The sequence below is a fragment of the Sebastes umbrosus genome, chromosome 19, assembly GCF_015220745.1.
Source record: "Sebastes umbrosus isolate fSebUmb1 chromosome 19, fSebUmb1.pri, whole genome shotgun sequence".
Lineage (NCBI taxonomy): Eukaryota > Metazoa > Chordata > Actinopteri > Perciformes > Sebastidae > Sebastes > Sebastes umbrosus.
In genome coordinates, this window is record NC_051287.1 from 7,581,086 (window position 1) to 7,593,312 (window position 12,227).

The window sequence follows — 12,227 nt, forward strand, 5'->3', positions numbered from 1 at the left end:
ATAACTTCGTTTGTATAATCACTGTCCTGTGGGGTTGGTACCGGACTAGGGGTAGGAGGAGGATAAGGAGGGGGGTCGGGATGTGGGCCAGGTGGGTACTGCTGATGGAGGGACATGTAATGTGGCGGCTGGCTAGTATGTGGGTTTGGTGGTGGGGGTGCGCTAGGACTGGGTGAGGGTTTCACTAGTGGTTTTGCTTCAGCGGTTTTTGCGTGGGTGGCTTTCGTCTGGCTGCCTAAGGCTGATAGTGCAGCCATCTGTATCACATTATATTTTACCAATTTACTTGCCAACTCGTCTTCTTTCTTCCTCAATTTCCTCCTTACAAACATATGTCCCTTTTCTTTGTCTTGTCCTGCTTGCAGCAGCTTTCTATGAACCACCTGTATTAATGCTCTCATCACTGGCATGAATTTGGCTTCACTTCCCGTTTCTGGAAAATGCCCTTCCTTCACTGTCATGTTATACCACTCATCTAGGTCTTGAGTCTCTTTATTTCTAGTCTTGGGATCAAATGTACAGATTACATTGGTCTTGACTTTAGCCCATTGCTGTCCAAATGATAAACGGGGAGGCCCACAGCCACCCCGTTCCTCACAGTCTTTGTCAAATTCTCCGTCCATTCTGTCCAGTACTATTTCACACAGGTTTATTCAGTTTATGACAGTAACTAGATTCAGAGTAAATGGGTCGCTATGCCCCTCGCTGTGATCCTACCAACATAAGCTTCTACTGGACACTTTGATGTTCCAGCGATGTTGGCCCAGTATCAACAGTAAGTTTTAATTTTCCTCTGAATACTAGTTATTAATGTACACTCATACAGGCGCTTCAAGCGCTATTTTTACTAAACTCTAACGTCCTAGACGTTACTAAAAGGGCAACTTTCCTCCTTTTAGTTTTAAAGGGCAACTTTCCTCCTTTTAGTTTTCTAACGTCCCAGACGTTACTAAAAGGGCAACTTTCCTCCTTTTAGTTTTCTAACGTCCCAGACGTTACTAAAAGGGCAACTTTCCTCCTTTTAGTTTTCCAGACATTACTAAAAGGGCAACTTTCCTCCTTTTAGTTTTCCAGACGTTACTAAAAGGGCAACTTTCCTCCTTTTAGTTTTCAACACTAAACTCTAACGTCCCAGACGTTACTAAAAGGGCAACTTTCCTCCTTTTAGTTTTCAACACTAAACTCTAACGTCCCAGACGTTACTAAAAGGGCAACTTTCCTCCTTTTAGTTTTCAACACAAAGTCTTTACTTTTGCAACATTTATCACTACAAAGGAGATTCAGCACAACAAGAGAGATAATTTAGAGTAAGCCAATATGCAGAGTTCGATACAACAGGTTCTGCTTACCTTAAGATTTCAGGGCCCTTTCTCTCTCTCGCCGGTCTGTCCGTCCTTTGGACACGCTTCTCAATGCCGAAGATCACGTCGGGGTCACCAATTGAAGGAACTGGCCTTCTACCTCCAAGAGGTCAAGGCCCAGTTACGTGTTGGTTAATCTTGTGTGACAAAGAGAATTTCCAAACAGATGAGTTAAAGCATAATGATTCAATTTATTCCGAACAATCAATGTTGCATAAGTAAAAATAAAAGAGTTTACAGATATCTGGATCCAATCAACGTGTCCCTGACAACATACAGTGCATGGGTCAGTTCACGAAGTCTGAACCCCGAGCTATCCCTGATCCAGTCTTTTCATGGTTTACACAATATTAATATTCATGAGATTATGACACGTGATATTTTTGCTGCATATCTTCTTCTTTGTTATCTCCTTCTGACTCCTTCCTCTTCTTGACCTTGCAAAAAGAACAGCACTTGCCTCCCTTTCCTCGCAATCACTCCATTCACAACAAATCCAACAGTCAGGTTATTGCAGGTCATTGTAAGCACTTTTGTACATAATAAATCCAACAATATGGAATAATATAAAAATTGTTTTTGGTTCAGTGAAGTTTTGAGGAATTTGGGAAGGAAAGAGGGTCACTGTTAAAAAATATTGATTGACTCAGACAAGGTTTTAATATAAGATAAGATAAGATAAGATATTCCTTTATTAGTCCCGCAGTGGGGAAATTTGCAGTGTACAGCAGCAAAGGGGATAGTGCAAAAAACAAGATGCATCAGCTAACACAGAAAAAAAGAGCTAAACAAAATATGAACCATTTAAATAGAAGGAAGTATAAAAAATAGGAGCAGTATATACAACACTGACAATAAACAGACTATTAACAAAATTGCACGAGTGGAAAATGATATTGCACAGAAATGAAATTCCACCTGAAAATATCAGGTTATTGTTGTTTTTGGTGTGTAAGTGTAAGTGGTCTACTGGGAGCAGTGCTGGTTGTGGAGTCTGACAGCTGCAGGAAGGAAGGACCTGCGATAGCGCTCCTTCACACACTTTGGGTGGAGCAGCCTGTCGCCTGTCCAGTGCTGAGATGGTGTCCTGCATGGGGTGGGAGTCATTCTCCATCATGGATGATAGCTTAGCCATCATCCTCCTCTCTCCCACCACCTCCTCATATTAATTCAATGTTTGATCTATTAAAATGCTGAGATAAGGATAAAACTTCATAAAGAAAGGCCCATGCAGGAAAACAGAGAGAACTGAGCAAAAATACAAACATAGATCAACAGAAGAACTATACGGACCACACAACAGGTTAGAGGCTCAATAATCACACCACAAATAGTGACACATTTGCTCAGAGAAGTCTATATTTTTGTAATACTTTATTGTAAATTACTCATGAATTATACATTCACAATATATGCAGTATTTGCAACAGTATATTTGCAATTTTTTTTCTTATATTTTATAAACCCAGTGCTACATACAGAACAGAAGAGTAAGATATAACAAAGAGTAAATGGATAACTGAGAAGAAAAGAAGAAGAAAAATATACATATATATACACATATACATACACACATATACATACACACATAAACAATACAAAAAAAAAGAAAAAATAAGTCTATATGATGACATCAATTGGGTAAACTGTATTTATTCTGTTCGGTTATTTATTGCCAAATATATGATTTTTAAATCCCACACCGCACCCATTTCCTTCAAATATCTGAGGTCTCCCACAATTCATAACTAATTTATAGTAAAAAAAAAAAAGTTTACTGTTTCACTGCAAAGATTTAAAACAAGAAATATCCCAAAATATTATTTTTTATTTACTTTATCATTATCCCTCACACAATTTTCACATTATTTATTTTTTTACTTTTTTTAAAGATCTTAAATTGATTAAATATTTTTTTTTTGCAATTGGTTACTTAGTATACAAAAATGTTGCTTTAAAGAATAATAACCAAAACAATCATGAGCAGTGATAACCACCACGAAAAGAGACAAAGCGCCACATACAGAAACTCTAAATGAGTTGTCGTGTGTGGTGTCTTGTCTCTCTGGATTTCAGTCTTTTGTGTTTAAGTGTTACAGTTTTTAGCAGAGGCTCCATAAACATGCACACCAAATCCAGGAGAGAGTGGCTGAGTGAATGTGGTCTGGACTCTGTGGAGGAGAGTCATGGTTTCAGAGACGCTGTAGAAGGACAGAATACCTGCACTGTGGTCCAGGTACACTCCTACTCTGGTGGACTGAGGACCAGAGATGGGAGTTGTGATGTTGTTATGTCTGAATTCATAATAACCATCGTCGAAACACTCTAATGCCCAAGACTTGTCATTGTTTCCAAATGCACTTTCTCTTCCTGCTCTGCTAATATTCTTGTATGCGACTGCTACAAAAAGCTTGCACCCTTTCCACTCCACCTCCCAGTAACAACGTGCAGATGTTCTCCTGAAGCTTCTTGGAGGGGTCGACCAGCTTGTGTTTTTTTAATGGAACGACTTCATAGTGAGGCTGGAGGTGCTGCTCACAGTAAGAGACCAGACACTGCAGACAGGATTTAAGAGCTTTCAGCTTCCTCCCAGTGCAGAAATCACAGGCCACATCTCCAGGTCCGGCATAGCAGTGATCATCAGGAGCAGCTTGGAGTCCTGTCTTCTTCAGTTCCTCCACTAAATCTGCCAACATGGTGTTTCTCACCAGAGCAGGCCTCGGTCCAAAGGTCTGTCTGCACTGAGGACAGCTGTAGATTTCTTTCTGATCCTCTTCATCCCAGTGGCTTTTAATACAGCTCATACAGTAGTTGTGACCACAGGGAATAGTCACCGGATCCTTCAGTAGATCCAAACAGTTCGAACAGCAGAGTTTTTCCCCGTCCATCTGAATTCCTCGCTGCGCCATTTCACCTCTCAGAGACAGTGAATAACAAACCCTTTCACTTCCTCATACAAGAAAGATGCTGAGAACTGATCCATATCAAAACTGAGCTACCTTGTCAGTGTTTACTCACTGATCTGCACTGAATAAGGTTTGTCAGCTCTTGTACTTCACAGCATGATGGTTACACCCATCTGTAAACTGGCATATCAGTGGAGGAGGCAGGAATCAGGGAACACGTGGACTGAAGGGGACTGGCTTTGTTTGAGAGCAGGAAGAAGACATTTGATTAATTCCAGAGTCAGAAACAGTGATATCAGCCTGCGGTGCAGGACACACTGTTCATGATCTAAATAATCACAATTCCAACACATCTGTCCAACTCACCATTATTTTATCAATTTGAACAGTGTAGAAAATATAATGTTATAACTCGTGCAGTATAATCCAAGTCTCATTTATCCAGTCGTGTGCTCACAAACGCACATACATTTCCAGCTTCTGGCGGGAAAATTGTCAGCACCCAAGAAATTGTAAGTGCTGTCCAGGATGCCGAAAACAAAATGCAGATACAGCACATAATGTGCTTATAAATAAACTAACAAGCTGCTCTTATTGCTTATATTATTACAGATGTCCATATGCTACTGCATGTATTGTAATAGCAGAACTGTTACCAGTGCCACATCCACTGCTACTGTTACAACTACTCCTCCTCCTCCTACAGTAGTTCCCACAGAAAGCAGACACAACGCACATGCCTTTGAAAAAGGATTGTGTTTTATTTACAGTGATTTTCATCAGAATTACAATACAAACGATTTATAGACTGAGTCTCCACAGACGGAGAATTCATCCAGAACTTGAGGAGGTCAGCTGGAGACTGTGTGTGCGTGTGTGTGTGTGTGTGTGTGTGTGTGTGTGTGTGTGTGGGGCAGCTCTGGCAGAGGGAAAGTCCTTGGGTGTATCTGCAGCCTCCTCTTCCTCTTCATCTCATCCTCCCCTTGGTTCTCCAACTCAGTGACTCTCTCCTTTCTTTCCCACAAACTACATGGCGACAAAATAAAATGAACCTTCGTTCGCACAACACACACACTCACAAACAAACCTGAACATGGATGAATCCAGGCTGCTGTAACTGGTCCATATCCTCTTGAAGTCACTCATGTTGGTGGCCTGTACCGGAGGCCGTCAAAGTTAACGCAATAATAACACGTTAACACATTTATTAAATGCTGAGATAAGGAGAAAACTTATTGTGTCACTCCATAAAGGCCCATGCAGGAGAACAGAGAGGACTGAAAATAATACAGAAGGAATACAAACATAGATCAACAGAAGAACTACACAGACCACACAACAGGTTAGAGGCTCAATAATCACACCACATGTGTTACAACAGGGACATATCTGCTCAGAGAAGTCTATATTTTTTTAAATACTTTTATTGCAAATTACTCATGAATTATACATTTACAATATATGCAGTATTTGCAAAAGTATATTTGTAATTTCTTTTCTTGTATTTTATACACCCAGTGGTACATACAGAACAGAAGAGTAGATAGAACAAAGAGTAAATGGATAACTGAGAAGAAAAGAAGAATAAAAATATACATCTACTGTATACACACATATACATACATACATAAACATTTTTTAAAAAATAAGTCTATATGATGACATCAATTGGGAAAACTGTATTTATTCTGTTCAGTTATTTATTGCCAAAAATCTGATTTTTAAATATCACAAGGTTCCTATTTCCTTCAAATATCTGAGGTCTCTCACAATCCATAACTAATTTACACTGAAAAAAACATGTTTATTGTTTCACTGCATAGATTTAAAACAAGAAATGTCCCAAAATAATATATATTTTAATTATTTTATCATTATCCCTCACACAATTTATTACATTAAAGTTAGTTTATTTTTTGCAATTGGTTATTTAGTATACAAATAGGTTGCTTTAAAGAATAATAACAAAAACATCATGAGCAGTGATAACCACCATGGCTGAAAAGAGACAGAGCGCCACATACAGAAACTCTAAACGAGTTGTCGTGTGTGGTGTCTTGTCTCTCTGGATTTCAGTCTTCTGTGTTTAAAGTGTTACAGATTTCAGCAGAGCCTCCATAATGCACACCAAATCCAGCATAGAGTGGCTGAGTGAATGTGGTCTGGACTCTGTGGAGGAGAGTCATGGTTTCAGAGACGCTGTAGAAGGACAGAATACCTGCACTGTGGTCCAGATACACTCCTACTCTGGAGGACTGAGGACCAGAGATGGTAGTTGTGATGTTGTTATATCTGAAATCATAATAACCATCGTCGAAACACTCTAATGCCCAAGACTTGTCATTGTTTCCAAATGCGCTTTCTCTTCCTGCTCTGCTAATATTCTTGTATGCGACTGCTACAAAAAGGTCGCGCCCCTTCCACTCCACCTCCCAGTAACAACGTCCAGTCAGACTTTGTCTACACAAAACCTGAGACCAGTCAGTGAAGCTGTCTGGGTGACAATATTGGGATAATTGATTATAAGAGCATTTTGCGGTCTCTCGGGTACTGTAATACACCATATGTTTGTGTGCTGTGTTTAGAGCCAGTGTGATTTGACATGAATATTTGAGGAATTCATCTCTGGTCTTGGGCTCTGGTTGTGGCAGTAACACATCTTCAGTCACATCTTTCTCTCTGTTCTGGATTCTCTGCTGGATCTTTTGTCGACTCGCCCCGAGCTCTTTCTGCTTCTCAGTCATTTCTGCTGCAGCTGAAACTGTGTCGTGGCCTTTATGTTCATCCATGGAGCAGAGATAACAGATACACTGCTGATCAGTACGGCAGAAAATCTTCATCACCTCATTGTGACGAGTGCAGATGTTCTCCTGAAGCTTCTTGGAGGGGTCGACCAGCTTGTGTTTCTTTAATGGAACAACTTCATAGTGAGGCTGGAGGTGCTGCTCACAGTAAGAGACCAGACACTGCAGACAGGACTTGAGAGCTTTCAGCTTCCTCCCAGTGCAGAAATCACAGACCACATCTCCAGGTCCGGCATAGCAGTGATCAGCTGGAGCAGCTTGGAGTCCTGTCTTCTTCAGTTCCTCCACTAAATCTGCCAACATGGTGTTTCTCACCAGAGCAGGCCTCGGTCCAAAGGTCTGTCTGCACTGAGGACAGCTGTAGATTTCTTTCGGATCCTCTTCATCCCAGTGGCTTTTAATACAGCTCATACAGTAGTTGTGACCACAGGAAATAGTCACCGGATCCTTCAGTAGATCCAAACAGATCGAACAGCAGAGTTTTTCCCCGTCCATCTGAATTCCTTGTTGCGCCATTTCACCTCTCAGAGACAGCGAATGACAAACAGATTCACTTCCTCATACAAGAAAGACTCTGGGAACTGATCCGAACCAAAACTGAGTTGCACTCAATCTGCACTGAATAAGGCTGGTCAGCTCTTGCACTTCACAGCATGTTGGTTACACCCGTCTGTAAACTGGCAGATCAGTGGAGGGGGCAGGAAGCAGGGAACACGTGGACTGAAGGGGACTGGCTTTGTTTGAGAGCAGGAAGAAGAAATTTGATTCATTCCAGGAAGAGGAGTGTTTTACAGGCAGCGTGTGTTTATAGTCCCTTTTTGCGACATGGACAGGGTCAATGATCATCATGATCGTCCTGTCAGCGCAGTCAGAAACAGTGATATCAGCCTGCAGTGCAGGAGACACTGTTCATGATCTAAATAATCACAATTCAAACACATCTGTCCAGCTCACCATTATTTTATCAATTTGAACAGTGTAGAAAATATAATGTTATAACTCGTGCAGTATAATCCAAGTCTCATTTATCCAGTCGTGTGCTCACAAACGCACATACATTTCAAGCTTCTGGCGGGAAAATTGTCAGCACCCAAGAAATTGTAAGTGCTGTCCAGGATGCCGAAAACAAAATGTAGATACAGCACATAATGTGCTTATAAATAAACTAACAAGCTGCTCTTATTGCTTATATTATTACAGATGTCCATATGCTACTGCATGTATTCATGTATTGTAATAGCAGAACTGTTACCAGTGCCACATCCACTGCTACTGTTACCACTCCTCCTCCTCCTCCTACAGTAGTTCCCACAGAAAGCAGACACAACGCACATGAAAGAAAAAAGGATTGTGTTTTATTTACAGTGATTTTCATCAGAATTACAATACAAACGATTTATAGACTGAGTCTCCACAGACGGAGAATTCATCCAGAACTTGAGGAGGTCAGCTGGAGACTGTGTGTGTGTGTGTGTGTGTGTGTGTGTGTGTGTGTGTGGGTGTGTTTGTGTGTGTGTGTGGGGAGGGGAGCAGCTTTGGCAGAGGAAGAGTCCTTGTGTGTATCTGCAGCCTCCTCTTCCTCCTCTTCTTCTCATCCTCCCCTTGGTTCTCCTGCTCAGTGACTCTCTCCTTTCTTTCCCACAACCTACATGGCAACTGAATAAAATGAACCTCCGTGAGCACAACACACACACTCACAAACAAACCTGAACATAGATGAATCCAGGCTGCTGTAACTGGTCCATACCCTCTTGAAGTCTCTCATGTTGGTGGCCTGTACCGGAGGCCGTCAAAGTTAACGCAACAATAACACGTTAACGCATTTATTAAAATGCTGAGATAAGGAGAAAACTTATTGTGCCCCTCCATAAAGGCCCATGCAGGAGAACAGAGAGGACTGAAAATAATACAGTAGAAATACAAACATAGATCAACAGAAGAACTATACAGACCACACAACAGGTTAGAGGCTCAATAATCACACCACATGTGTTACAACAGGGACATATCTGCTCAGAGAAGTCTATATTTTTTTAATACTTTTATTGCAAATTACTCATGAATTATACATCCACAATATATGCAGTATTTGCAATAGTATATTTGCATGTTTTCATACACCCAGTGCTACATACAGAACAGAAGAGATAGAACAAAGAGTAAATGGATAACTGAAGAAAAGAAGAAAAACATGCATATATACACACATACATTAAGTATTCACACATACATCCATATATATACACATAGCCCATATATGCATACACATGCAAACATGCATACGCATACACATATACATATATATACATATTACATGCACACAAAAAAAGGAAAAAGCAGTCTATATGATGACATCATTTGGGAAAACTGTATTTATTCTGTCCAGTTATTTATTGCCAAATATCTGATTTTTAAATCTCACAAGGTTCCTATTTCCTTCAAATATCTGAGGTCTCTCACAATCCATAACTAATTTACACTGAAAAAAACATGTTTATTGTTTCACTGCATAGATTTAAAACAAGAAATGTCCCAAAATAATATATATTTTAATTATTTTATCATTATCCCTCACACAATTTATTACATTAAAGTTAGTTTCTTTTATGCAATTGATTACTTAGTATACAAATAGGTTGCTTTAAAGAATAATAACAAAAACATCATGAGCAGTGATAACCACCATGGCTGAAAAGAGACAGAGCGCCACATACAGAAACTCTAAATGAGTTGTCGTGTGGTGTCTTGTCTCTCTGGATTTCAGTCTTTTGTGTTTAAAGTGTTACAGATTTCAACAGAGGCTCCACGAACATGCACACCAAATCCAGGACAGAGTGGCTGAGTGAATGTGGTCTGGACTCTGTGGAGGAGAGTCATGGTTTCAGAGACGCTGTAGAAGGACAGAATACCTGCACTGTGGTCCAGATACACTCCTACTCTGGTGGACTGAGGACCAGAGATGGAAGTTGTGATGTTGTTATGTCTGAATTCATAATAACCATCGTCGAAACACTCTAATGCCCAAGACTTGTCATTGTTTCCAAATGCGCTTTCTCTTCCTGCTCTGCGAATATTCTTGTATGCGACTGCTAAAAAAAGCTTGCACCCTTTCCACTCCACCTCCCAGTAACAACGTCCAGTAAGACTTTGTCTACACAAAACCTGAGACCAGTCAGTGAAACTGTCTGGGTTATTATATTGGACATCTAAGTTATAACCGTATATTGCGGTCTCTCGGGTACTGTAATACACCATATGTTTGTGTGCTGTGTTTAGATCCAGTGTGATTTGACATGAATATTTGAGGAATTCATCTCTGGTCTTGGGCTCTGGTTGTGGCAGTAACACATCTTCAGTCTCTGTCAGTGAGATCTTGGTCCATTCCTCACTCAGAATGTCCTGTAGTTTATCTTTGGCCTCTGACACAGCTGCAGTCACATCCTCAGTGTACCTCAGAGGGCGGATACTGATGCTGGGTGAGTCTGTAGCTTCACTAAGACGTGACAGCATGGGGTAGCTCTGTAGAAACTGGGTGTGGTCCTCTGTGTGTGACAGCTGCTCCAGCCCAGCGTCTTTCCTCCTCAGCTCGGCGATCTCCTTCTGCAACTTCTCCTGAAGCTCGTTGACGTGAGTCACTTCAGCTTTCTGACGAGATCTGATCTGCTGCTTCACATCTGTGAAGATCTTCTCGCTGTCCTCCACTGCTTTATCAGCAGAGCGATTGATAGCCTCCACCTCCTGCTGGAGCACCTTCACATCTTTCTCTCTCTTCTGGATTCTCTGTTGGATCTTTTGTCGACCTGCCCCGAGCTCTTTCTGCCTCTCAGTCATTTCTGCTGCAGCTGAAACTGTGTCGTGGCCTTTATGTTCATCCATGGAGCAGAGAATACAGATACACTGCTGATCAGTACGGCAGAAAATCTTTATCACCTCATTGTGACGAGTGCAGATGTTCTCCTGAAGCTTCTTGGAGGCGTCGACCAGCTTGTGTTTTCCAAAGGCGGGGGATTCATAGTGAGGCTGGAGGTGCTGCTCACAGTAAGAGACCAGACACTGCAGACAGGACTTGAGAGCTTTCAGCTTCCTCCCAGTGCAGAAATCACAGACCACATCTCCAGGTCCGGCATAGCAGTGATCAGCTGGAGCAGCTTGGAGTCCTGTCTTCTTCAGTTCCTCCACTAAATCTGCCAACATGGTGTTTCTCACCAGAGCAGGCCTCGGTCCAAAGGTCTGTCTGCACTGAGGACAGCTGTAGATTTCTTTCTGATCCTCTTCATCCCAGTGGCTTTTAATACAGCTCATACAGTAGTTGTGACCACAGGGAATAGTCACCGGATCCTTCAGGAGATCCAAACAGATCGAACAGCAGAGTTTTTCCCCGTCCATCTGAATTCCTTGTTGCGCCATTTCACCTCTCAGAGACAGCGAATGACAAACAGATTCACTTCCTCATACAAGAAAGACTATGGGAACTGATCCGAACCAAAACTGAGTTGCACTCAATCTGCACTGAATAAGGCTGGTCAGCTCTTGCACTTCACAGCATGTTGGTTACACCCGTCTGTAAACTGGTAGATCAGTGGAGGGGGCAGGAAGCAGGGACCACGTGGACTGAAGGGGACTGGCTTTGTTTGAGAGCAGGAAGAAGAAATTTGATCCATTCCAGGAAGAGGAGTGTTTTACAGGCAGCGTGTGTTTATAGTCCCTTTTTGCGACATGGAGTGAAACACAAACCTGGACAGGGTCAATGATCATCATGATCGTCCTGTCAGCGCAGTCAGAAACAGTGATATCAGCCTGCAGTGCAGGAGACACTGTTCATGATCTAAATAATCACAATTCAAACACATCTGTCCAGCTCACCATTATTTTATCAATTTGAACAGTGTAGAAAATATAATGTTATAACTCGTGCAGTATAATCCAAGGCTCATTTATCCAGTCGTGTGCTCACAAACGCACATACATTTCCAGCTTCCGGTGGGAAAATTGTCATCACCCAAGAAATTGTAAGTGCTGTCCAGGATGCCGAAAACTTAATGCAGATACAGCACATAATGTGCTTATAAATAAACTAACAAGCTGCTCTTATTGCTTATATTATTGCAGATGTCCATATGCTACTGCATGTATTGTAATAGCAGAACTGTTACCAG

At 41.4% G+C, this 12,227-nt stretch overlaps 3 protein-coding genes and 1 long non-coding RNA gene across 4 annotated transcripts; all 4 read right to left on the reverse strand.

Moving 5' to 3' along the window:
* Positions 1 to 3,739: 3,739 nt before the first annotated feature.
* Positions 3,740 to 4,338, reverse strand: LOC119478575 (E3 ubiquitin/ISG15 ligase TRIM25-like). Its single transcript, XM_037753406.1, has one exon. The coding sequence runs from the start codon at positions 4,268 to 4,270 to the stop codon at positions 3,740 to 3,742; it is 531 nt and encodes a 176-aa protein (XP_037609334.1). The 5' UTR covers positions 4,271 to 4,338.
* Positions 4,339 to 6,154: 1,816 nt separating this feature from the next.
* Positions 6,155 to 7,729, reverse strand: LOC119478576 (tripartite motif-containing protein 16-like). Its single transcript, XM_037753407.1, has one exon. It carries the CDS (start codon positions 7,585 to 7,587, stop codon positions 6,340 to 6,342), a length of 1,248 nt encoding a protein of 415 aa, XP_037609335.1. The 5' UTR covers positions 7,588 to 7,729; the 3' UTR covers positions 6,155 to 6,339.
* A 927-nt stretch (positions 7,730 to 8,656) lies between these two features.
* On the reverse strand, positions 8,657 to 8,965 carry LOC119478127. Its single transcript, XR_005204388.1, has 2 exons — positions 8,819 to 8,965; positions 8,657 to 8,716 (listed from the first exon to the last, which is right to left on the reverse strand). It is a non-coding gene; the product is annotated as an uncharacterized LOC119478127 (long non-coding RNA).
* Positions 8,966 to 9,079: 114 nt separating this feature from the next.
* LOC119478123 (tripartite motif-containing protein 16-like) lies at positions 9,080 to 11,490 on the reverse strand. The gene has a single exon (XM_037752572.1). The coding sequence runs from the start codon at positions 11,476 to 11,478 to the stop codon at positions 9,832 to 9,834; it is 1,647 nt and encodes a 548-aa protein (XP_037608500.1). The 5' UTR covers positions 11,479 to 11,490; the 3' UTR covers positions 9,080 to 9,831.
* Between the last annotated feature and the right edge of the window lie 737 nt (positions 11,491 to 12,227).

What these genes read in the sequence shown, in the direction of transcription:
- LOC119478575 (XM_037753406.1), bottom strand. Translation starts at nt 4,270, where the DNA reads ATGGCGCAGCGAGGAATTCAGATGGACGGGGAAAAACTCTGCTGTTCG.
- LOC119478576 (XM_037753407.1), bottom strand. Translation starts at nt 7,587, where the DNA reads ATGGCGCAACAAGGAATTCAGATGGACGGGGAAAAACTCTGCTGTTCG.
- LOC119478123 (XM_037752572.1), bottom strand. Translation starts at nt 11,478, where the DNA reads ATGGCGCAACAAGGAATTCAGATGGACGGGGAAAAACTCTGCTGTTCG.